This window comes from Rhinolophus hipposideros (genome assembly GCF_964194185.1).
Source record: "Rhinolophus hipposideros genome assembly, chromosome: 3".
NCBI lineage: Eukaryota > Metazoa > Chordata > Mammalia > Chiroptera > Rhinolophidae > Rhinolophus > Rhinolophus hipposideros.
Window position 1 is genome coordinate 45,343,706 of NC_138049.1, and position 27,360 is coordinate 45,371,065.

General features: G+C 40.7%; 1 protein-coding gene across 2 annotated transcripts in view; it reads right to left on the minus strand.

The window, feature by feature from the left end:
• Positions 1-4,466: 4,466 nt before the first annotated feature.
• SLC16A10 (solute carrier family 16 member 10) overlaps positions 4,467-27,360 on the minus strand; it is a 101,458-nt gene continuing 78,564 nt past the window's right edge. Inside the window, exons 4-7 of one of the 2 annotated variants that reach the window (XM_081044457.1) lie at positions 18,561-18,704; positions 9,605-9,833; positions 6,829-7,318; positions 4,467-6,646 (exon numbers count right to left, since the gene is read on the minus strand). In XM_081044457.1, coding sequence (XP_080900583.1) covers positions 7,041-7,318; positions 9,605-9,833; positions 18,561-18,704 — 651 coding nt within the window. In that variant the 3' untranslated portion in view covers positions 4,467-6,646; positions 6,829-7,040. Of the gene's footprint in view, positions 7,319-9,604; positions 9,834-18,560; positions 18,705-27,360 lie in introns of both variants that reach the window. The other variant, XM_081044456.1, reaches the window with a different exon arrangement.

The window sequence follows — 27,360 nt, forward strand, 5'->3', positions numbered from 1 at the left end:
TATAAAGACAGCAGGGTTAAATAAAAGCGCGTGGTCCCCCACTTCATCTGAATCCTACTTACAGATACTTGGGGACTCAGAAACCCACATGGAATTTTGGGTGGAATTTCAGGTGAGTGTCACACAGCCACAACCACTGAGCTGGGAGCCCTCCATAAATCACAGGTCTGAGATTGGCTGACACTGACCTAGACACAGTCCTTACTACTTTAAATCTCTCTGTTAAATCTGAAAGATAAACGATCATATTTTCAGTGTGAATTTTTTTTTAAAGTACGTAACTCATTATCCAGGTTTTAAAATTGATGACTCCCAGAACTCCAATTTCAGCCTGAAAAATAGTTTACAAGATCTGCTTAAATAAGCACAACAGAAAGTTAATTTGTGCATGTAAAACTATATAATAAAATATATATAATTTTTTGTCACATACCCTCAGACTTACAGAATACTTGGAATAGCTAACTTCGTGCTAGAAACATTGACCAGGGACTTTTTCTTTACAGTTTACCTTGGGGGCTGTGTTTATCATGAAGTTTTCATTTGGTGGTCATTTTCTTGTGAGTTGTATACTCTAAAGCCTTATATGTTAACAAAAATTACATACCTCTAAGCAATATTAGAACTCCATAATTGCTTTGTATGTGAGGTTTTTCCCCTTACATACATATACAAAATGCAACATACACAATACTGCTGGGTCTATACATTTCCTATTGTGTTATATATACTTAAAAGAAAAAAATAATTTTGAAGGGAACATGAAATTTAGCACCAATCTTGATCTAATCTTTCTCTGATAGGAAAAAGGCACCAAATACACACAGTCTGCTCGTTCAGAGCCTAGGGTCAAAATACAGCACCTTGATAACAAGCCCGCCATCCCTGAATTAATATTCCAGTATAGGTTGAATTATAAAAGACACATTTACCCATTACTTTCTAGCATATTAGAACATACTATAAAAGACTACATTTAGGGAAGATCACAGTAGAAAAGGTTTGTGTTTATACACATTTAAAATATTTTTAAAGTCCACTCTTCTGATAACTAAAAAGTATTATCTGGTAAAGAATAAAAGTCATACATAGCAGAGTCTCCAAAATAATATCATATATGAAATTTGATTTCTAAATGTTATTTTATATAGATAGTTCCTATCCATGTGTTTAGTGACATTCAACTCCAAAATACTCTTCTTACAGCACTCATATTGAAAGGTTAAAAATATCTTTATAGATTGGAAACTTGTGGGTTGACTCCTATACTGTTGCCACACTCAACAACAGCATTTTTAAAAACTCCAGGGAGACAGAAAACTCATCACCACTAGGAAAGGGGAGCCTCCTCCAGGAGTTCCACATGTAAGCTGTTAAGGCACAAGCATACCATCTCTTGTCAGTGGTCCTCCATCTTCTTGCCAAAGAAAACAAATGAAAACAAGACCTCATCGTCAAGCTGCCAGTATAATTTGAAAAGCCACTGGTAAAGCATTTTAGTAAGTGTTCATTTTTGTGCACGGATTATAAATTCAGTTTTTTTCCCCTTTTTTGAGATTATCCACAGGGCACATTAGTTAATATTTCTCTTTTGTTCTTTTATATCCATTTACCAGAACAACGCACTTAAGCACTTCTACTGATATTCTGACCCCTTCACAACTTGTCCTCCCTTGCCTTTTAATCCCCAAAGTGCCATTAGCTTCCTTCTGATTAGACAAGAGTTGATTAAGCAAGGCTTTTAGTTGGACCCTGAAAGCTGAGGTAGTTGGACTGTCAGGATCAAGTACTTAGGAAGGTTTCATTTCATTCTCAATGTCTTTCCAACATACGAGTAAAACATTGAAGTCTATTGTGTCCTAAATGAGGTAGCCTCCTATGTTATATTTGTCAAGAAACTAGTACCATGGGGGATTTCTGTGAATGTACAAAGGTCAAGATTATCCATGGTGACTATTTAAAAATTGATAATTTTTTAAAAGGACAAACTAAGTAATATATGTCCCAAATTGCAAGGTTTCTTTGAGTGCTTCAAGATGTGGCAATGAATTGTTTCATGGGTCTTTATTGTTTCAGAAATCATCTGATAAAGTCCACGTTTAGGATAGTACAACAATTGTGATTCTAAGTTATATGCAGGTTTCACATTTAGTTACAGGCATTTGGCCCTTTAGTCTTGAGAATTGTAACCCATCACTCTGTATTATATTGATAAAACAAAGCACTAGCCTCTAGCCACAAATAAACGATAAACCTGGCTGTGGCCGTGAGCGGATAGTGAGCCCAGGAGCTGTCTGATGCTGCTCCCGCCTTGTGGTTCCCTGAACTGTTCTCAGACTTCTCTCTGGAGGGTCTTTTTATTTCCCTTACACTAAATCATCAACAAAAGTCAGCGAGTATAATCTGAGCAGCATTCATGATTGTCAGTAAAGTAGCAAGCCTTCCTTTCGTAGTGTGTTCTCCTTCCACTTCACCATGGTGAATGGCAAATTGGTTTTTGTTTTGATTACAAGGCAAGAAGTTTGTGTTTTTAAGAGTTAAACTCTTATCGATGATGCATTTTTCTATTCACCAAGACACCACTTGTCTTTCAAATTAAAAAATAACATAGATGCAAGAAGAAAGTAATAAAGTTTAACTTCCTCCTACTTTTGACACATTGGAAAAAAGCAACAATCTAACCTAATACAGAAATTGCTCCTTATGGTTTATGCCAGCAACAGATGAGGTTTTCAGTGATCAAAATTTCCTAAAGAGTTTAAATAAGTTTTACATATTAATTTAAATTGTTTCCATATATAAAAATTGGAGCTAATTAGTTTACCCTTTTCCACTTGTACCTTTAGACCAGGGGTGTCCAAACTTTTTTCAACGTTTTTTACCAAGGGCCATATGCGGTAAAATACACAAACAGCCGGGCCACTCACTCGAGGTAAAGTATGTATAGCCTCACCTGGTTTATTTAAGTAAACTAAATATATTTTTGGAATTTGCTGCGGGCCAATTAACAATGGATTGCGGGCCGCAGTTTGGACACCCCTGGTCTAGACTCACCGTGAAGTGTGACCCAGGCTAAGACCTGTTCTTAGGAGCTGCATCCGAGAGGCCCACTACATTCCAGGCCATCCTCCATGATGTGCTCACAGGACTAAAATTTGGCGAAACTTTAAAGGAATAGGAAAATCAAAGTAAAAAAATTATGTTCCAAAAATATTTATGCTAAGAACTTGACAGTTTTTTCTCTCAAAGCATTTACCTCAAAACATTTAAATAAAGTTTTATGTGTTAGCACAAGAGACCCAATTATATGAAACTTAGGACTTCCCCTCCAAATTTTCAGCATATAATTAAAAAACCTTTTTCAATATAGACCATTAGAACTCTAAATTGAAGGCTGAGAACAAGCCATTCTCCAAGATACACGAACGTGGGTGGGGTTCCATCCTCTGAAACTATAGCGACCAGTAAGCAGTGCAGCTGGACAGCCCTTAGAACTAAGCGAGGATGTTAATTGGCCTCTCCAGCAGATTTTTGAAGGATGGGGGAATTAGAGAGAGAAAGAATGGTAAGAATAAAGATAATATGAAAAGAGTAAATATACATGTTTACTTTCCAACTAAGGGTACATTTACTTTAAAAGTATGAGAAGCAGCTGAAGCTAATAGCATTAAAGGTGTCTCCATACTTGGGCAGAGCCCATGTGCTTATCTGCAAATATGTATAAACAGATAATACATGGATCATGAAATGTAAATGAGGTCGTTTCTATTTATGAATAGAATTGGAAACAATGCAATCACTATGCAATTTCCAGTGGAAATTACAAGTCTTGTAGTAGGGCTATAGACTAAGCATTGCAACTGTGACCAAAGAGATTTATAAATTGTGAATAAAGTATCAATAACTTGGGTGGTTTATTACTGAAATAGATGGATCCCAATAATAACCATTGCAGTGAAATGTCACCAAAGTGTTTCTGGAAGAGCACTGAGCATCAGTTACAAGTGTATCTGATCCAGAGTTTCTAGAAGGAGGAATAGTAATTGTTCCCTTCTTATGTTATTGTTGGCTCGGATGCCACAACCTTTTGAATGTGAGAATTTGCTGAGTCTTATCAGAATTAGGATAATAAAACAGAATACAGAGTTCCGACCCTATTCTCTTCCTCGCAATAAAGTATCTGGATTAAACAAACAAAATTTAGGCCCATCAGATCACTTTATGGCAAAGTAACACTCTGTTCAGAAATTAAAAAGGATTTACTTTGAGGAAAATAAAATATTTTATTGGTCTGTAATATTTCTTGGTCTGCAACACATCTTGATGGATATTAGTATTTTTCATTTTCTTCGTTTGTAGACCTTTTAGAACTTTAGACTTACAGAACTTTTGTATCAAACATATTACTAAATATGCGTTTTATGGAACCTAACATTGTACCTTTTATAGTTTTTCTTTTTAATTTTACATTACAGCACAGAATTCTTCATAAGAGTCTCCTACAATGGAGCTTTTTTGATGTTATAGATCCTATTTGATTCATTCCATTGGACTGAAAACTACATATTTGCAATATATTGTGTAATATTATGAGATCTAAATTTTATTATAAATACTTAAGTTATGTTGCTCTTTTAATATGGAAACTCACAAAGCAAGATCAAATCTTCGAGTTTTAGATTATTACCTTTTCCCCCCTAAAATCGACCAAATTTTGAAAGGGAAGATACTTTGGAGGTCTTTACAGAGTAAGCATTCTATTTCAGAATTATTCATTCTGTAAAATTGGGAGTGGGGGTATCTTAGGAGTCTGCTAAAACTGTAAAAAAAATAATGTTATAATGGCAGGTTTGATGATTGGTCTTAGTTGTATGTTTTTGTTGATCTCAAAAGCACTGAAAATAACCAGGAAATAATGTTTTTATAACTGGGCAAGCATAAATGAAGAACCTAATAATGTATTACATTATCATTTCTAAGTCATTTTCCAAAAGTTTAAAATAAGAACATGAAAGGGCAGTGTGGTCAAATGTAGGGGGCGTTTTGTTTTGTTTTGTTTATTGACCCTTCCAAAAAAACAAATTACCTAAGTCTCCTCAGTATGAAATATGGAAGCATTGGAAGTAGTTAGTTGCAACTGTGTGTATGACAGTAAATTGCTGAATGTCTTCACAATCAAAATTATTTAAATCCTATTAAAAATAGATTCCACATTTAGTGTTCCCACTTTGAACTTTCAAGGTTGCAGATAAGGAAGCTGATACTGAAAGGAAAAATTCCTGGTTTTTCTAGCTGTTTAACTAACAGCCTCACTTCCCTCCAGTCCCCTGCGAGCCACTCCTCACCCCCTAGCAACTATAAATCCATATGCTTTCCATCCTTAGCTAGAGACAAGGAATGGACAGACTTTGCCTTTCGGAAACAACAGAAGCTGAAAAGTAAAGTAGGGAGATAACAAACTAACTTTCTCTTACAGAGAATTTAGAAACAGATGGATCTTGAAGGTGCTTTAGAAAAGGACATTTTTCCCAGGTGAACAAGATACATTTGAAATATTTAAGATTTAAATATACTTCGCATCCCTATTTAAGATTTAAATATATTTAAGATTTAAATATATTTCGCATGTTGTTAACTATTTAAGACCTAAATAAGAAACAAAAATGTACTAAAGTATAATTTCAGGGATGAGGAAAGTGTTCCTACTTTGTACATGAGTATGGGTCATGACATGACTTTGGTTTTAATTTTAGGTATTTAAAACTCTAATGGCTTTCTTACAATTGTCTATGTATACACAGAAAGTATACTGGGCATGTTATGGGGGCACACTAGGATAAAAACATATGAATACAATTTTCTGCCAGAAAGTTTTGGAAATGTAGGAGTTGTTTCTCTTTATAAATATTTTTAACCTTTCAAGACCCAGTAATTTCATAAACTAATTTGAGCAACTGTTTCTATCAGAAATAGATATTATTATCACAAACAAAAAATTTTCCCCCCGTTTATGCCTGAAACTACAACTGGATACATGTTCAATAAGACTAGTTTGAATACCAGGTCCCAGCGCTAACAAATTCAGTAGTTAGAAAAATTGTATGTTAAAATTGCTAGGATATCTTTCATTCATTCTATTTTATTGTTAGAATTTGGCTACGTGAGCAAAACACACTGCAAACCCAAAAGGAACACAGGTAAATGAAAGAAATGCCTGATTTTTTAACTGTTCTGCCCTTACGAACAGGATCCTTCTCATCTCATGTATTCATTCTGAATACATTGTTAACATCTACTCCAAGAAGGGCCCTGACACCAGAGCAAGTGGGAACAACTGAATTTCATAGCTTATTTAACAGCAAGCAAGCAACTTGAACATAAACTTGAGGTTTAGCTAGATCTCACATTATCTAGAATCGAGACTTAAATTTTATAACAAGTTTCCAAATAGCAGAAGACATTAAAATAGAGATACCAGAATTAAAAACAAGCACATGAGACAACAAACAATATTTCCAGTCCTAACCAAATTGCAAACCTTTCAGTACAGCTTGAGGTATTTTTAAATATTTGTAGAAGCTGAATAGCATTCACAGTTTCCAAAGGTACTTTTTACTGAAATACCCTGTTTCCATGAAAATAAGACCTAGCTGGACAATCGGCTCTAATGCGTCTTTTGGAGCAAAGATTAATATAATACCCGGTCTTATTTTACTATAAGACCCTATCATATATAACATTATATAAGATCAGGTCTTATATTCATTTTTGCTCCAAAAGACCCATTAGAGCTGATTGTCCAGCCAGGTCTTATTTTCTGGGAAACACAGTAGCTTCAAATTCTCATCATATTTGACTTTCAGACATGTTTTCAGGTACCGGTCTCTGCCCTCAGACTCATGAAAATATCAGACAGCTATTAAGTGGCAGAAAATGGTTCTTGTGTAGTAAGGGTTCTATTTCCCAATTATTGTGCTATTGTTTTTAGGATGTGATTAAAAAAATAAGAAATTTGCAATTCATATAAAAGGAAAATTTGCTTAAACTTCTGAAAGCAAGTCCAGTCTGGTGGAGGTATGTTGGACATTAAAAGAAGACTCAGATTCTTTCTTAAAGATTTCAGGTGAGTTTGACAGCAAAGAGTTCTGGTGCTCCAGCATTTTCTCTGTCTTTTCTCCTCCAGTGGTTTTCTTGACCTCTCTTTGCTTCTTACTGTGAATCCATGGGATGAAACAAAGGACAGCACCTCCAATAAGGGGAGGGACTCCGGCGAGGTAGAATGACGCATCGTAGGAGCCCAGCTTTTCCCGAAGTAACCCTGGGAAGGGAAAGAACTGTCACCAGGGAGAACAAGTGTGGCCTTAGGGGTCTCAAACCAGTCACAGTGATGAGCTAGTCCCAATCTGGTAATTTCATAGCGCTAGTTCAAACAACATCTCAGACTTTAAGACATTTTTTAGGAAATGTGTCTAAACTACAAACCTTTTCTGATACGAGGAAGGAAAAGCTCCTATCTTTAAACTTGTCACAGACTACAGGCCGCTGGGTTTTCATACCAAGATATTACCTGGAGGAAATACTTGCAGCCAAGCTCTGGCTTCCTCAAAACCCTTCAGGAGCCATCTGGGGTTTCCCGACACATAGAGGTGGACAGACCACCAAGCTGAAGCTTCTCACACACACTTACCTCAAAATGTCTACACTTCAAAGCTTTCTTGGGTATATTTTTAATAAAATAATGTGAAACTGTTTAAAATCATAATTCAAAATCATGAAACGTAACTCTTAAGTTAGGAAGAAAACGGTTGTTAAATACATTTTGGAAAGATACTAATGTTTGTCAGCACACGAGAGGAAAATGCGAGCATCTGTGTGGCACTCTTAATAGATCTTGGGCTCTGCTTCTGAACCCATTATTTGGAGTACTCCTTTTATCTAATTTCTCTAACAAAATCCAAATTTTCATAGTTACCGTAGTGTTTTTAAACTTTTGTAACTTTTCCTGTAACTTTTCACTGTAAACCTCAGTGATCTGAACTGTCCTGGGAGTAGGCCGTGCTGAACGTGTGACTGTCGAGGATTTGTCCAGTTAAGCGCCAATACGTTAAAGAAGGGCACCGTCTTTCTGGATAGAAACCTGCGGTACACAGTGTACCTAAGAGGTGGTTTTCCTTCCCGCTGGACCAGAATGTTCCCCATACACCCGAGCCTTTCATTGCCATGAGCACTAATTACTGGGGTTTAGCTGCGGTGCCCTCAGACCTGCTGCTGAGCCAGGGGCTGTGTGGTTCTCCCTGCTTTGCAAGTTTCCTGCTACCTCCTTTATTCTTAGTCTGTTATCAGGGACTTCTAGTGGCAAGTACCACTTTACTAAAGTGCTGCTCATAATCTACTGTAGACTTGGAAACCCTTGAAACTACGCTTGTGAGGTGTAAAAATAGTGTGACTAGTGGGAGAGGGAAGGGCTGGAGGGCTCTCCTACAAGGAGACTGTGACCTTCAGAACTGAAATTGTATTTGGCCTTCGCAGTAATGACTCTGCTTGATTCACGACTAGGTTCCCAACTGGCAAAGTTGCCAGATGTGTGCTGTTCTGGGTCTGAGAATGAATTAAGCTGAACTTTCACTGACACAGATAACAGTGCATACTGTTAAATTTTATCATAATTTTATAAAATCTTCTTATAATAATGCACACTGGCACCCAAGTAATACTCAACATGAGACATCTTTCTACTATCATTCAAAAGATTTCCAAAGGTGAAAGTCACACAACATAGAATTAACCATCTTAGTGGCATTTAGTCCAATCCCAGTGTTGTGCACCCACCACCTCTCTCTAGTTCTAAAATATTTTCATCACACCAGAAGGAAACTCCATACCCATTAAGTAGTTACCCCTTAATCACCCTTCCCTCCAGCCCCTGGCAACCACCACTCTACTGCCCATCTCTATGGATTTACCTATTCTGGATATTTCACATAAATGGCATCATGCAATATGTGATACTTTGTGACACATAATATGTGACAATATGTGACACTTTGTATTTAGCTTCTTAGTGTAACGTTCATCCACCTGGTAGCATGTCTCAGTAAGTACTTCATTCCTTTATATGGCTGAATCATATTCCATTGGATGGATAGACCACATTTTGTTTATTCATCTGCTAATAGACATTTGGGTTGTTTCCAATAAACGTTATTTTTCATTAATTATTTCTCGGGAATATGATCTCTTACAGAAAGCACACATATTTTGAAATCTTTCAGAATCTTCATCTCTTTTTAAAAAGAAACAGCGTTCCCATTCCTCACACTAAGTGAAATTGAGGAATTGTGAAAGCTTAAGGCCCAGAAGCTTACTGTTCCACATTTTTATTAAGTGTTTTAGATATAAATAAGGATAAGAAAGACTCCTTAGCAAACTTTTTCAACATGGCCATCTACAGCTGGTCTTATCAATAGAAATATTACAGATAAGGTCCACACAAAAAAGTCCCATCACCAATAAATTGTAACATATTTACACGTAAGTGAGACTTAGGACCTGTAGTAGAAAATACTCTGACTTAATATAATTACCGGAGAATCACTACATTTACCTGCAATGGGTGGGCCCACAGTCATGGGTACAGACATCAGTCCGAGCAGAAATCCAATTGCTTGAGAGACATCCTGGGCACCGACTAACTCAAAGGCAATGGGGGCCATAATGGAAATGAAGCATCCATCGAAGAGTCCCATAATGAGACAGACGGCGATGAGGGCCCCAAAGACGCTGCACAGGGGAATCATCATGGACATCACACCGATGAAGACGAAGGAAAGCACCTAGGACAGACACCACCACGTCAGCGCTGCTGTCAGGAGTGAGCCGTGCGCTCCTGAGCAACGTTCGTCGGGCGTTTTAGTGGTTACGGGTTAGTCGTCTCCCAGGCCAGGTCAGCTTGATTTCATACACATAATCCACTTCCACAATCATCTCCCCTGAGCTCCCCTAGCACTTTCTCAGTATTTCCAGTAAGGGACAGGAAGAAAGTCACTATTATATACTTACTTTCCCTTCCAGCCTGTAAGCTCTTTGAGGTCAGACTCTGTACGAGTCACCTTTGGACTAGATATTTATAAGGTTTAAGGATCTTGTACCTGGCCAGTGCTCGATAAATATGAGTTCTTTGAATATGAGCTCAAATTCATTCATCAAATATTTGATTTTAAAAGTTTTACCTTTGAAATTATACTTTATTGGTATGAGTTCTTTGCAAATTGAAAATACGCCAACAAGATCAGGTCTTCACCTGGTAGAGTTTCCAGTTTGGGGAATGTGGTGATGCAAGTTTCAGATATTTAAATAATCAATTTAGAATGTGATACCTGCTACTATTCCAGACTTGATGAGCATATTCAGACCAAGAGAGAGAGATTAAAATAAGTAACTATGATTTGATATGTATTATATAAATATGTACTGAATGATGATTCTTCACATTCCAATTATATTTTGACTCTGTCATAGGAAATACATGATGCATAAAATATAATGAAAACAGTAAACATAGTCTATAACAACACCCTGAGAGCTAATTTAGGTAAATCCAATTTTATTCATAGTGTAAATCAGTGTGGTTATCATCAAAGAGTATTTCCAGACATTATGTCTTCTGCTGACACAGTGCACATATGCCTGACTTAACTACCCCAGAGTTAAGGCTGAAAAATATTTTGAGACACCGAACACTTTCCTTTTAGTGTTAGAGCAGTAGATAGGATCAAACACCTGGTTTGCCTGCCATTTGGTAGCTACTGTGCTGTGTGAATAAGACCTGGTTCCTACTCGTGGGTTGTGGGGAGACGAACGTGTGAATACGTATACATGAAGTGTTCTAGATGTTACCATAGTCATATATTCAAAGTGTGGTGGGTACAAAAGAAGGAAAGAAGCAGATAGTTCAACAACTTTTTTAGGCAAAGAAGTAAGAAAAACTGGACAATGCATTAATCAGCAGAATGTCTTAAAAAGCATCTGGTTTTTTTAAAAGTATAATGGCAACTCTCATTTCTTTACCGTTTATTAAATGCCAGGCATTGTTCTAAGCTGTCGATGTAATCCCCATGCCAACTTTAGGAGGTGGGTACTAATGGTACCCCCATTAGACAGAGGATGGTGATAGTAGGGAGGCTTGGTAACGTGCCCGAAGCACAGAGGGAGCAGCCTGGTCCGTGGTCTGTGTGCGCGGTCGCAGGGAGCTGACGGGACTGTTCCCAGAGGGACCTCCAGAGCCGGGCGATGGGCAGGAAGGGGGGGACCATGTCCAGCGGCCATGCTGATCACAGTTCACGTGTCCTGTCTGCCTGTGTCCCGCTAAGCACGGCTGTGGCTCACCGAGCTTGGTGGCATGCGTCAGGGTAGCCCGTCACCTTAACGTGCACCCAGGTCCCCTGAGGAGCCCCTGAAGAGGCAGCGTGTGCGTGGACATCCAGGAATGGCCGTTTCACCGGTTCCCCAGGTGACTGGAACACAGTCATGGTCAAAAACATGCTCTTGAAAAAGGTTTCACACTCCAGGTTAGGTCTCTTTTTGACACCATCAGACCATATAGCTGAGTATATTTTTCTTCATTACTAACATATTGGTTTATGGTAGAAATGATAATTAGTTTAAGGCTGAGTTGGCTATTTGAAAAATAAGTCTGGCACCTCACATCTTCTAAAGAACACAATCTCCCCATTCTCCTGATTTTAAAATTTTCTACTTAAATATCTTTTTCCCCAAGCCAACTCAACTTCCAAGAAAGCACAAGCGTAATTTCTTGGCAGTGGGTAATTATTGGGTTTGCAGCCTGGTAGGTTGGAAAGCACCTCAGAGGGACCAGGTTCTAGCTCTCTGTAACCCCGGGTAGCTAACAAGACTTCCTGAGGCTTTCCATCCATGTCAAAAGAGATCTAAAGATAAAGCAAAATGTACAAAGTGGTTTGAAATTAACAAGTAAAGGCTTAAGGAGTTATTTTTTTTTATTGAAAAACTAACCAGGAAAACACTAATATTCTCAATTATAGATACCTTTTTAACTCTACCTACAAACATAAAAGGAGGTAAATATGGAGAGTCATTTGACTCTTAGAAACATAACTATCACCACACACTCCAGAGAATCCAGAATAAATTTTCAGGACACTATGGGGCCAGATTCAATGGGCTCAGTTAGGAAAGCCACAGACCAAACATTCCCAAACACACACTGTAATTACACTAGGTTAGCTTTCAGAAATAGATTTTCTTCTTTGAATGTGTGTCCTATTCTTTTACTATTTTGTTCTCTTCCAAGATAACAGAACCAGAATGAACTGTTGAAAACCTAGCATACTATTTGGCACAAAGTAACTTTTGCTCAATGAAAAAATGGTTTTTTGGGCTAATTTACGTAGCATGATAACCAGGCACTTCACCTTTAGTGGTTATTCTCATTTTTCTGTCCACTTTTGGCCCCTTCAAATTTTTGTTCTTTGGTCAGTGTTGTAAGAAATCATCCACTTAAGAGTTTCAAATGTATTACTACGTATTTTGAGCATATTTCCTCTCAAAAGTTAACCTGACTGCAAGTTCTCCTTTTCTCAATACAAACTAGATTCATTTGTATTTTCTCTCTTTTTCCATAATTTGACAATCATTGTTAGTTTTTCTTTATTAAATGTTAATAACAATTGTGAAGTTTAAATTGTTACTTCAAAGTAAAATTTCTCCGTTTTTCTTTAAGAATTGAATACATAGAAATTTACACATTTACTCTCTAGCATTTCTCAGAAAATAACTAGCTGTTTCGACCTTATTTGTAGCTACAGCTGTGAGAAACGATGCTCTTTCCCAGCAGGTGTCACTCCCCAAAACGGAGCTCCATTGGGGGGAGCGGGCCAGCTGGTGGACACACCTCGTTCTCACACGCAGCGCGACGTGAGCCGCAGGGAGCACATGCTGAGGTTTAGCAAACCGCTCGTTCCTAGGGGAGGTTCAGGATTCATCACTTCCTAGGACAAATACTGATCCATACATCAAATATTGATTGATCTGTAGCTACTGGGCCCCACAGTTTGAAAGGAAAATAAATGTAGTGTTACATGCGATCTTTTTTTCTTTCTTCAAACATAGGAGCTCTGGTTAGATTTAAGTAAGGGATTCAAAGGTCTCTGATTCTCTTCTGGGCTCCGGCACTGACATTTAATAAGGCATTGACATTGAGATGGCTTTCTTGCTTTTTTTTTTCTTAAACTCATTCAAGGAAATATCTTCTGTCATAATGTTACAGGCTCTAGAATAACCCCCTGCTTCAGTTAGTTTATGTACCTAAGAACAAGTTTTTTTTTTTTCTTTTCCTGTTACCTTTCCCATTTCTATCACAAAGAGAGCATTCTTAGAGAAATGTCCGTTTAACTTTTGCTCAGGAATCTAAGTATAGTTCAAAAGGAAAAATGAGCTGCACCTGAATAAGCAGAAGGCCTTTTCGGAGGCAGACACACAATTGCCTACAGTTAAGAGTCAAGTGTTCCTCCTATAAATGTATTCAATATAAAGTTTCCAGACTGTTGAGTCTCTGGCTGGGAACCCAGGGCAGAAAGCAGTTGGCAGCAGCGCTCTGCCAGTGCATCGCAAACTGAAGGGGAGTGTCCGGCCCCAGCCAAGTGGCTGGCTGCTTCTGAAGCACACAGAGGCCACAGACCTTTCAAATGCTTCACAGGGAGTCTGTTCCACTTTCTCGACAGCACATGAGTACCGCCATTTCTGCCCGAGGGAGGCACGGGCCCCAGTGCCCTGGCCGAGGTGACGACAGGGGCCCCATGGTCCTACTCCTTATGCATGGCGGGGAACTGCTCAGTGCTGGGATACTGTTTTGGAAATAGCTTACGTTGATAAAGCATAGACTTTTATCCTGAGGTATCTTTAGGAAAATGTAAAATGGAACGGAAAACTGGGCAACACTGATCAGTTCATTCTACCTCAGTCAGAAGAGGAAGTTGACACAAGAAGATGGATATGAAAGCGGTGAACTTCGCTTCACTACCAAAGTCACGCAGGAATGCCTTCTTTACAAAGTTCAACCTTATAAAAGCGCATCCAGTGATACATGGAAGTGTCCCTTCAACCCCTCCCGGCCCTCAACCCACGCCCACTTTCCACTGAGTGGGATAACCACTCAATGGTTTGGTGTGCGTCCTCCTACACCCTCCCTATGCACACACGCAGCTTGTTGGGGTCTGTCCGCTGTACGTAGATGGATATGATGTCCATGCTTCGATACGCCCGCGTCACACAGAAACAGGACATAATGGGAAAGTGACCTAAATCCAAAGTGTTTGATTCTTTCATCACGGAGTTACAACTTCCAGACCTTCGAAACACCCACACTTCTGGAACAGTTACATATTAAACACACCATCTGTTGTAATGTAATGGTGAGTAGAAAGACAGGCCTGGGAAGAAGACACCGGGACACAGACTTTCCTCTCCCACTAAAGTACATATTCTAGGAAGCTGCACAAAGATTTTCTTTACATTACTATTCTGTATTATGAAGTTCAGTCATCTCTTCACTCAGCATTTAAAATTATTGGGCTGAAAATACCTGGCACCCAGGACCTTCATGGAAGTTCAAATTCACAACTCTAGCAAAAGTGGGAGATGTACTCCTAAACTCTTTGTTACCCACGAGCAAAGTCTTTAGTTCAGGATAACCAAGGTCTCCTTTCTTGAGACCAGTTCCAAATCAGGATCTGCTTCAGTATTTAATAGAATATTAAAACATAATAAAGCAAGGACTCATCAGTCATCCACTCTGGACTGACACTTGATGTAAGCTGTCATCATGAATTCTCATCATAGCCCTCTGCCAATTCTGCAGACAAATCGGTGGCAGGACTGGTGTGAACTCATGTCTTACGTTCAGAGCCTGTGCTTTTCCGCTCTGCAGCCTCCCAGACCCAAGATGCCCATGACGAGAAATCAGACCGTGTGGGAGGTTGTGAAGTGTATTCTGTGCCCGGCTGCTGCTCAGAGCTGGCTTCAGGGGGACACAGAGGGAAGAGAACTGTCATAGCCCCATAAGGCTGGGGTATAACAGACGAAAGCAGAGAGCAGGTATGTCCCGGAACACACCCCAACGAAGGGCAGGGAAGGGAGGGAGGCAGCAGGAGCATCCAGTCCTTAGAGGCTGGGCCAGAGGCAGACAGCCAGGAACAGAGAGCCGGAGAGAGAAAGAGGAGTGAGTGAACAGGCAGAGCTGGAGTTGGTCATGGCAGAGAATGAAAAACCACACCAGACGTCTGGGAGTTGGGCAGGGAGGCCAGGAAAAAGTCACAGAGCGGGGAGCTGTGCGAAGGGGCAGGTCCAGTAGCCTGCGTGGGCCAGGCATGCGCTGGCCCGGGTGCCACTGCGTGTTGACAAGCTGGAGCCCATGGCTGGCACACTGAAGGCCTGCCTTCTCCTTCATGCGTCTCTCTGACATGCAGTCATGTCACCTGTGACTCCGCATGTACTACTGTGTGCCACAGACACTGCACTGCATTTGGATGAAGGAAAACAGACCTAAAAGATGACCTAAGAGGTGGCAATGAACCTTCCATCCAACATGAAATTACTTTTAACTCACTGCTGTGTAACTGCAGACCAAACATGGGACAAGTTAGGAAAGTCTGTCTTGTCTTTTGTAAATTACATGTACTATGTATTAAAATGTGCCACCCAAAATGTAAATGACCTGATTGCCCAATGTCGTGGGGAAATTTTCAAAAGCTGTTTTGGAGTAAAACGTTGATGAATAAAATATACCATGACTTCATCCATTGTAGCATCTGGCCCCCCGTCATGTCTCACCTGGACCACTGTGCTAAGCTCCTGACTGTTCTTCCTCCCCTCTTGCTTCCCTCCCAGTAATCCCTTGGCCACACACAGGGCAACCACAGTGACTTTAAAATGTAAAATCAGACCATGTTGTTCTCCAAGAAAGACCTACTACATTTAAAGTCAATCTCGTCAGCTTGGTTTGCAAGGCCCTGTATAATCTGGCCCCTCCTAGCTTTCCGACCTCTTTGCGTGCCACTCCCCCTGTCTTCTTGAGCTCCCAACATGCCCAGCTTTTTCCAGCCTCGAGTCTTGCTCCAGGGACTCAGCGACCATGTCTGTCTGGTTTGTGTCACCCCACCAGGGTCTAAGCATGTACTTGGGTCCCAGTAAGCACTCAGAATTTTTTGAAGGAATGAAAAGAAGCTGGAAAGTCTGTAAGGCAACAAGTGTCCGTTAGAGGGCTCCCTTGACACTTGGGAAAAAGACCAAATGGTCTGCTAAATGTGTGACCATATCCACAGGCATTAATAAAAGGGGGGATGATCATAGTACAATAAATGCTTTAAATTGAAATGGCACTCTTCAGTTATGTCCACCTCGTCCTAACTGTATGCCCAGACTCCCTGTGGCTGTCTACCTGGACACACACACACAGTGAGGGAGCCTCTCCGTCCCGCAGTGTTTGCGTCTGTATGGGGAAATAACGCCCTCAAGGTGCTGGCGCGAGGAGTAAAGGAGACCGGGCCCGTAGAGCACTACTCATCGGCATGTGGAAGAGCTCAGTATATGGTGGTCGTTACTACTGTACATCAATCAACGAAAGTTACTCTGTGTGTTCTGTGCCATTGAGTCAGCTCCGACCCCTGACGACCTGTGACTAGTGACGTCCGCAGTGTCCTGTCCTCGCAGCCCTGCTCAGCTCCCGTAGGCTCGGACCCGTGGCTTCCTTTATGGGGTCACTGCAGCTCATATTTGGTCTTCCTCTTTTCCTGCCGCCTTCTGTTTTCCCCAGCATTGTCGTCTTTCCCAAAGAACCCTGCCTTCGCATGATGTCCCCGAAGCAGGACGGCTTCAGTTCTGTCGTTTTGGCCCCATCCAGTCCAGCAACGCCAGGCCCTCAGGTCCCTTTCCCAGGCCTCTCAGGAACTCCAAACTCAACCTGGCTTTCCCACAAGCACCACAAACCTAGCGTGGCAAAAATGAGCTCATCATCTTCCTCCAATTTACTGACTTACTGATCTTGATAAAACAGCAAAACCATCTGCTCTGTTATCCGAGCCATAAATCTCACGCCCAGCTTGGGTCACTCCACCAACCTCCCATTCTCCGTATCCCTGTTTTACTCCTTGTCTGATGCCAGCGTCTCTGCCTTGCTTCTTCTTGCCCAGAGTACTCCAACAGGCTCCAACGGGTCCCTCTGTCTCCACTTTTTTTTTTAAAATAACAGTTTTATTGAGATATAAATTCACATACCATAAAACTCACCCATTTAAAGTAGACAATTCAGTGGGTTTCAGGTCATTAACAACTATCACTACTGTCTAATTTCAGAATATTTGTATCACCCCAAAAAGAAACTCCATACCCAACAGCAGTCACCCCCGTTCCCTCCCCCCACCACTCCTGGAAACCACTAACCGACTTTCTGCCTCTGTGGAGCTCCCCAATCTGGACACCTCACAGAAATGGAACCTTCAATATGTGGCCTTTTGGGGCTGTTACAACTCTTACCCCCTCTCCACCTCATTCCACCCTTCATAGTTACTGGGTTAAAATTGATAAAATACAACCCATGTCAGAGTACTCCCTTACTTAAAATCCTTTAATGGCACCTAGTGGATTTCAGGATAGAGTTCATCCTCTTTTGTGTTTATAAAGGCCCTTCCCAACCTGGCTCCTGCCTATCCCCTCAGCCAATCAATCTGTTCTCTCTGTATTCCACTCAAACATTCAGTTTCCTGGACGTAACATACTACGTCACACCTCCACTCCTCTGCCCAGGTCTTCTCTGCTTGGAACACCCGCCTCTGTCCTCCGATCTATCTAACTACTACTCACCTCTTACCGCTCTGCCAGCCCAGGTGGCTGGCTCAGATCCTCACTAGTGATTCAGATGCTTGGCGCCTATGTTGCCATGGCACCCATCTAACATACCCATTATGCCACTGTTTCCACACTTATCTCCCAGGAGACCATCCGCTACTGACTGTGGGGACAGACCATGTTTCATCTGCAGCATTAACACAGGGTCTGGCATGGAGGAGGCACTTCAATACTTGTCAAATGAGGTCCAAACGATCTTAGAACGAGCATTTGATTCGTGTGTACTCTACGACACCCAGACAGCAATTTCAATAAAGAATCTCCAAAAGACACACATACACGCTGAGTTCCACAGATGTCACAAAGGTACGTGACTTTGAGAACTATGCTGAAACCAAAACATTCTTCTTAGAAAAAGCAATAGGCAAAAAAACATTTCGGTTTGATGGAGTTCCATGACGAAACAAAGAAGATTGTTGTTTGAGCGCCAATTTTTCGTGTTGAAAACCCAAAACTCACAACTGATCTTGCCCTTGAAAAAAACTGCTTGCAGAAGTTAGGTTCTAGAAAATACTTCTCACTTTCACAGAAGAATTTAAGCAAATACGTACATACGCGTATAAGGAACGATTAGACAATAAGAATAACTTTGCTGGGGGCGGGGGGAAGGCTGAAAGAAGTACCTGAAGATAAACCTTCTTCACGCCAGGCACGTAGTCTGCAATCCGCCCAAAGAGCAGCCGTCCGACTCCTGAAGTGATGCCGATGCACATGAGAAGCACCTCTTTATTGGTTTCATCTTGAAACCTCTCATTCACGTGTTTCATCTGGAGACCAAAGAGAAAGAAGCCACACTGAATATGGTAGGGAAACTTGACAAGGTTTGAGGCTGTGTACAAATGCCTTTTGTTCTCTACAATGTTATGGATTCCCATCCCCTTCCAAATGCAACTGTTTATAAAATGTGCTCTGTGAGAACATATGAAGAAAAGTTAACAGGATTTAGCTTACATGAAAGAAAGAAGTTTTACCAGAGGTCCTTTTTTTTTTTTTTTTTTTTTTTAATAAAGGGCTACCCACACACACTTAATACATTGACATCGAGCCATTAACTAACGGAAGAGCACAAAAATGTGAACCCACCACACAACCACACTCTCTCCAGGTAACCCGAGGGTCCAGCACGTTATCTCCTCCCCAGTGAGGCAGTTTAAGGAGCCACTCTGGAGTTTCTTCTAGAAGGGCCTGAACCAAACGGACACCCCTGAATTAAGTTGTACTGTCGCTTCCAGGATAAAAGCATAGTTTCCCTATCTGTGAATTTGCCTATTTGTATGATGTCAGAAGAGATAACGATACAAAGTCAGGTTAACATAGTTAAAAGAAATGCCTCTAAGAGACTGCTTGGGTTCAAGTCCTGGTTCCATTCCTTAGCAGCCTATGACCTTGGGGCAGATCTGAACTTCTAGGGCCTCAGTTTCCTTGTTGGTAAATGGAGGTAGCAATCATATTAGGTTGATGCAGGTTTTAAAGGTTAAAAATAATTGCAAAAACCACAATTAGTTTTGCAGCAACCTAATACTTCAAGAGGGTAGTTGTGAGGATTAAATATCTGTATATAGAATTTACAAGAGTGCCCGACACACAGTTAATAATGGTCAGATACTAATTTTAGCCTATTTTCTTTAAGGGGCCTTTTCCTCTAATTTATAGCCTACTTAGGACAACGACCGCAAACCCACAACCTGACAGTGTTTAAGAAGGCAGCGTGACCAGGCAGCTGTTATGCTGGGTGACACAGCACACAGCTCAGCACCCATCGTCTAATACAAGCTTTGTTCCCACAGTCCAGGTTTTGGTTTGCCACCCTTTCGTAACACGTCCATTTTCTCAGTGATCACCTTCCTGGGATCATTGATCATCTCATGGCAAGAACTAGCATGTCTACACTCGTCCTGCTTTCTCTGAAATCACGGAAATGTTCGAACAAACATAAAGAGTTGTTTCAAGCAATCAGACCTCACTGTCCCCTACACCAAACACTGGCCTGAATTCTGGAAGCCTGCAAAGCAGATTTCCCAGTGAGCTCAAAGGCCCAGATGGTTCCCATGTAGCACATTGCGGACGACACCTAACAGGACACGTCCATTTTTCATTTGAAAGCCCACTTGGTTATGCCAGCACCATCACTTCTGTCTTTCCCCTTTCAAAACTGGTTAACAGTTCTCCTTCACTTCTGTATTTTCACACAGTTTCCAGAATAATCCTCCTAAATACGGCTTTAATCTCATCAATCCCTTATTCATCAGTTGCCCACTGCCTACATTTCTACCCCTTAGTTTGGTATTAAAAGCCCTCCTTAATCTGTAACCAGTCTACCTTTGTACCTTTATTACCTGCTGATCCTTGACCCCGAAGTACAAAGCTCAAATGTCTACAGGACTCAGGCAAACAGCATTAAAGGAGGAAAACAGACTATTGGAGAGGGGGAGCATACAGTTCAGTTGATTATTACCATATAGGACCACAGTGTTGCCAAATCCACCTCCCGGCCCCCTTTTCTTTTAAGGAGAAGTCAGAAATCTGGATTGTGTGAAGATGTGGGCACCTAACTTACATTTAGAGCACTGCATGATCCAGCCTCATCCATGCAAGCCAAACAATCCATGTCTGCACTGCATTGGGGCCAGCTTTGAGCTCAGCCCGAATCCCATCCGGCCCAGCACAATGGCTTCATCCAGTGTCTGAAACACTCTCACCTCTGCATTTCTGCTGCCTCTTCTACTTCTACTCTTCTCTTCTTTGACCTTCTAAATCCTACCCCTTCTTTAAGCCTCTGCTTAAATCCCACCTTTTCTATAAAGCTGCCCTCGATTATCTTAGCCTTACCTCCCCCCACCCCCGTTGTTACTGCCTAAAGTTTTCATGGGCATCTTAAGCACCGAGTGCTCCCACCCAGCCTGTACAGCGTCTAACTCTACACATACTCGTGAGCAACTCTTCACGTCAGACTGGACATGCCCCATGTGAACTTGTCTCCCTCCACACCTTGCCCTCCCTCCATGGCATTTAACACTACTACTGGCCCAACTAACCCCAGGCAGAAACCTGATAACCATCCTAGATCATTCCCTCCCTCTCTCCAAATCCAACAGTCACCACCCACTCCTGATGCTTACCTCCTAAGCTCTCTCAGACACGCTTCCGTTGGTCCACTTTCCCCACAGTGTTTTAGTTCAGGTCCTTACCGCTCCTCGCCTGGACCACCACGACAGCCTTCTAACATGCTTCCTGCTTGAGTCCCCACTCCTAAATCTCTAACCCATATTCCCTGAGACTATCAGATTAAGTTCAAAATTAAAAATAACATTTCTCGGCCTACAATCCTCTTCTGGCTCTCACAGACTTCAGGGTAAAGCGCGAACTCCTGGTTTGCCAGAGCAAGCCTTCCTGCTCTGTGACGCCGCCCCACCTCCAGCTGCCTCCTGCTAGTCACCATGTTAACATTCTGTTGTCCAATATGCGGGCTACGAGCTACACGTGGGCTACTGAGCACGTAATAGGGCTACTTCGAATTGAGACGTGCTGTAAGTGTAAAACACGCAGCAAATATAGAAAACAGTAAAAACAAAACAAAACACAAAAGATCTCATTAATAATTTTTAAATATTGACACCATGTTGAAACATTTTAGGCTACATTGGTTAAAAAAAATATATTAGGAAGCTAACTTCATTTTGTTTATTTTTACTTTTTAAAATATGGCTACTAAAAACTTTTTAATTCCACACGTGGCTTGCATTATATTTATTGAACAGTACTGGTCCAAGAAACATACTGTGGCTGCAAAGATAAGCCAGCTGTGGATAAAGGTGACCTCAAACCTGGCTTATCCCCGCAGGCCCTTATCACTCTCCATCAAGTGAGATTAGACAGAGGAGGAGATGGATTCCAGCTCAATTTTGAAGAAAATAAATAACCTGATCTAAGGCAGGTGGGATATAATTATGTGTACACATGAGCTTTATTTGGTATTTGAATCCAGACTCTAATGTATTTAACCCATTCCAGGAAGCACCCAAAGGTCTATTAACACTTTTAAAGAAACCATCTTTAGTATTCAAAAAAGACTGAATTTATGAGTCATTCTTTTGATAAAACTAAGAACACCTGCCTGCCAAACAGCTGTTATCCTTTATTAGTGGGTTATTGTTGGTTCTTTTCCCTGCACTACTTTATAACCCTTCAAAAGAATACGGTGAAATGTTTTGGGTCTTTTGAAAAAAGGTACATTTGGTAAATTCAAATTATGCTTAAGTGGAAACTTCGTTCTTCAAATATGAAGGGCACTATTTCATTGACTTTTGTTATTGTTGTCATTGTTTAAATAAAGCAAGAGCTTCAGTTTCTAATACTCCATCCTCAACTTCAGCCAAAATCTGCAAAGTCTAACTTTCTTTGGTCATTAAGTAAGGGAACCTGGGGATGCTGGATCTCTGGCTCCTAGAGGTCTTTCCTCCTGGAGGTAGTAGTACATGGGAGATCACCAGGGCCTCCAATGGTTGCTGCCAATTATTTTACAAGTCCCTGACCATCTCTCATCCTCTGGAGACTGGCATGTATTTTAGTTTAGCAAAAGCGTGAATATTGAGCAAATCTGGTATTTGGAAGAGGTTCCTCTCTCCTCACTACAGCGCAGAGGCAGACCTCTTTTGAGAGTTTGGGGGCAGCAGCCTAAGGAAGTGAAAGCGATCGTCTCATTAAATTAGCCTCAGCCCTGGCTTCTCCTGTCTCCACCGCTCCCCTACAGGGGAGCCACAGTGCCAGCCACTTGGAGACGTCGAATAATGTTCTTCCACTGAGAAGCCAGGCCGAGCCTTCTAGCTCTCAGTCAACCATAAAGAAAGTTAAATGGGCGGCCATAGTAGAAAGCCAGCTCCAATAAAGCTGACATAAGTACGTCGGAAACTCAAGTTTCTTTTCTCTTTAGCAGATGGTTTCACAGTAGAAGAATGCCTAGCAGATGGGAACCCCAAATCACTTTATTTATAGAAGTCCTTGAAACCCAGTGGTGGTACACACCTGCAAAGCAAGGAGATCACTGGTCAAAAAGCCCAATCATTCCCTAGAGTATTGTTTTCTAAGATAATGTTATTTGGTCATGCGTGATATTCATTAGCCTCAGCTGCCCTCTCCACCCCTGTCCCCCTTTAAGAGGATGGGTGGTTTTTGCTTAATGTCCTTTATGTAATGCTTATGTAACTTATTACATTAAAAATGATTGTTTAAAATCTTTGGTGCACACAAGTTAAACCACAGCACACCTTGCGGGTATTGCAGGCTCAGTCCCAGACCACTGCAATAAAGCAAGTAGAAATCTCTGCTGGTGGAGGGTCTTGCCTTCGGTTTGTAAAAAACGCAACTGTGAAGTGCCAGAAAGTGAGGTGTTCTTGTAGATTTTTGTGGGAAACAGTAGTTCAAGAAGAAGGGGAACTACAAGAGACTTAAACCAAAGATAACTTTATTTCTGACAGTGCACTTGAAGTAACAGCCTGACTGACTCAAGTAGCAATACTGCCAACAAAGGCAGCAGTTTAGGGACGCTAGGAAGGCAGGGCAAAAACAGGCCCAACAGAGCACTGCAGGCTATGGAACTAATGGAACTACAATTGCATTTGCAGAACGGAGGGGAAAAAAGTCAGCCATATTTATCATCCATTGTTGTTGCAGTTACTATGCCCTCTGGGAGATAAACAGATTCCAGGCGCACACACAGTCCTCAGCTGCTCTTGTCGGTGGTGATTGTGATTCCCTGGTCCCATGCCCTTCCTCTTCAGATGCGTGTCATCAAACTGAAAAGAAGACAACAGGTAGCCTGTGCACTCCTTCAGTCACTAGGGGAATAAACTCTGATGGCCGCAGCAGGGGACCTGTGTCTTTTATGTTTGCATGGCACATCCAAACACAGGGTAATAAATGGTACACAATATTTGCAGTGGTTTTGGAATTCAGAATGATTTCTGCAGCTTCTTACTTTCTCACAGGGATACTGGGTTCCGAGCCCTTCGGAGCTTATCAGCTTCAGCTTGTTGCCTCTCATTTGTTTGCAGTTTAATTTCTAAGAATATATCCATTCAACATTTAAAATGCTATTCCATAACTCTAAAAGAGCATTCTGCCTAAATATACTCTTTAAAAGGTAAACTCAAGGGAAAGGGCCTGGCCCCTTTAAAAATCAGATGTACATTTGAAAGGGAGTAGAAAGCCTGTTAGATTTGGTTAATGAATAATCGCAGGATTGGTTGCAAATCAAAACTTTACACCACCCTTTGACTTCAAAGTAAGATGAACAAATCTTCTGCATGGAATGAAGGTTTGGTTTGTTTTCTTTCTTTTTTAAACAACTGTGTTTTCTTTATCTCTGTGGTTGCTAAGAAAAGGAAGTAAATTTTAAAAAGCGGGGAATTCCCTTAGGAAGTTTTACATGAACACCGTACACCAGCAAGCCCGGTGAGGTGATTAAAAGTAGAAGAAAACTACATCGATTTGGGTACAATTAAGCCCTTTACATCAAATAATATTAAATAGGACCTTATGTCCATGAAGATGTTGATTAGGTCAGCCTTAAAATGTCATTTTCGCTTGTCAAATTTGATCAACTGTGCTCTGAGAATAGAACGGCTATAAGATATGCCTGAAGTGCAAACAAAATTTCTTTGCCTGCCAGCATTTTTAAGGACGAACATCTTTAGGCAGCTCAATGTCTATTTACTAATAAGATATTTCCGTTGTGACTAAAATCGTGGTACAGGTACCTACTGCATCCTCAGCAGCTGATGAAATGGAGAGCAGACCTTTGGCCTAACAGGACTCTAGGAAGTAGGGGTAGTTGGTTCTGTTTGTGTTTTTAAATGGCCAGTCTTTCCATTTCATTCAGATGGGTGTCCGTGGTGTGTAATCATACATGGCATACATGGTAAGACACATACAAGTCAGGACTGAGAAAAAAGAGGAAAGTTTCCAGAGTAAAAATTATTTAACAGCCACCAAGGGGAAGAAAAAGAAGAGTTCAGAAGGAAGAAAGATGGCGGATGGTTCAAAGAATGTTCTAATTTTGAAAACATTTTCTAACTCTAAAAATTCCATAAAGCCTTTACTTTCACTTTTTTAAAAAACAATCTTCCTTAGATTAAAACAAAACAAAATAGTCCATCCTTGACATAGCATTATTTAAATCAGGCCAAGATTTGGCAAAATGTTCTAGAGTCGTTATCAACGAAAACCAATTTGGATTTAGATGCCAGTTCAAATAATCCTGAATTTTAGAAGGTAAGATGGACTGCATCTTAAAACAGAAAATAACTCACTAGGATTTATAGGTAACTTGAAATTTAGTGACCCTGACAATAATTTCTGTGTGACAAATTATCAAAAACCATACTAGTCCTTCCTGAACAATGAAAGGTGTTTAATCTGTTGGTTTGTTTAAATTTTATTTTATTACACCTAAATCCAAATTTGATTCTGAACAGTTTCTTTCTTGGAGTCTCATTTTTGGCACACCAGAGTCACCACTCTCTGCCCCTTGATTCCTGGCTAGTTTAGCTGAACACAATGGAATACGAATTCCTCAGTGTCTGTCTTGTCTGTGGAGTTAGACCGCGTCTGCTCTGGTGAAGCCGGCTACGGTGGCCTCAGCCGTCGTCCACAGCCTGCCTGCCTACCTGACTCAATCTGCAGCACAGCACTTGCAGGGTACACAGTGGTTGCCAAGGCTTTTGCAGATATGATCAACGCTCTTATGAGGCATCATGTGTTTCCATGTTTGCTTTTTTTAAAGGATATGCTCTGTTAAACTTCCTCCTGGATTTATCTGGTGATAAAGTCACCTATTGGCTAAACGTACATGCAAATAAATAGGTAGGCATGAGCCATAGCATCTCTAATCAATAGATAAATTGCACGAATTTGGAAAAGTAGTCCAAAGTGACAAATGCACCCAACAACAGGCTAGTTCAACTAAGCTTAAATTTTAGAAATTTAAGATAAACTTCATCTTAAAATAGGAAGGGATAATCTCAGAAAGTATTATTTAAAGATTTGGGGTAACTTGACTTCTTATTTAATGGCTCTGGCTAGAATGTCACTATGTCAGATATTTTTTAAATGATCAAAATTGGTTCTATCTTGAACAATGAAAGATGTGTAGAGAGGTAGTTTATCGAAATTTTAATTTATTTACTTTAAGGTTGATCTGATTTCTGAAAGAAGCAGAGAAACGGAGCATTCATTTTATTCGGCTTCTTAATTTTGCCCTTAATTGTAAAGCGAAGAAAGACTGATCCTTTTATAAAAATTCTGTCTTCTCGCCTCTCCTCACTAAGAGTCCATTGGACCTGTGACGTTGGCTAGAGAACTACCTTACGGAAGTCCCCCACCCCCTTTCTCCTGCAGTCTTGGTAAGGCATACAGTGTTGAGTCTTTCTGTTAATGCTGAGCTATCTAATTGCTGACTCTCCCTAGTGTCACATCAAATTCAAAACTATGTCTGTCTGGTAGAAGACTACAGATCGCTAGGATTAGGCCTAGATATCAATTTTCCTTCCACTATGGTCATTTCCACACACTTCTGAGATTGTCTACCCCAATCTTTCACCCTTTCTTAAGAATAAGATTATTTTGGAGTCCTAGGGTGGAAGGATGTGATTAACATGATTTTAAACATGTTCAGTTCTGTCTTGTGATTTTCACAGTGTTTAGTAAGAAAAAGACCATTATCCGTATAGGAGGATTTAAAAAAAAAAAAAAAAAGTGGAAGTTCTGAGTGGTCTGAATGAAGGCAACTTCCACAGCAGAGAACACTTTTGTAGACTGAGAGTTGGAAGGCCCAGGCATCGTAGGAGAAAAAAATGTCTTTGGAGCCAAATTATGAGCTCTACTCCTTACTGATTCTAATATCTTGGGGATCAGTTTCCCGACCTTAGATACTACACATTGGTTCACAATATGGGCAGTACCATGCCCCTGGGGTGTTTCGGAAATTAGTGGAGGCTCTTTTTATCTTTCTTACATAGTTGTGGCCAAGAATTACCTTTAAAATTTTTTTATTTTAATAAAATTTATAAAACATAACATTTACGATTTTAACCATTTTGAAGTGTACTGTTCAGTGGCATAAGTACATTTACGTTCTTGTGCAACCATCACCACCATCCACCTCCAGAATTTTTTCATTTTCTCAAACTTAACCTCAGCACCGATTAAACAATAACTCCCAGTTTTCTCCCTCCCCCAGCCCCTGGCTACCCCCATTCTACTTTCTGTCTCTATGACTACTTTAGGTACCTCATCTAAGTGGGATCATACACTGTCTGACTTAGTTCACTTCGCATCTCTTCAAGGTCCATCCACATTGTAGCATGTGTCCCAAGCATTACCTTTTAAAATACACATTTGATTCAAAAATCACTTCTTTTAATTCTC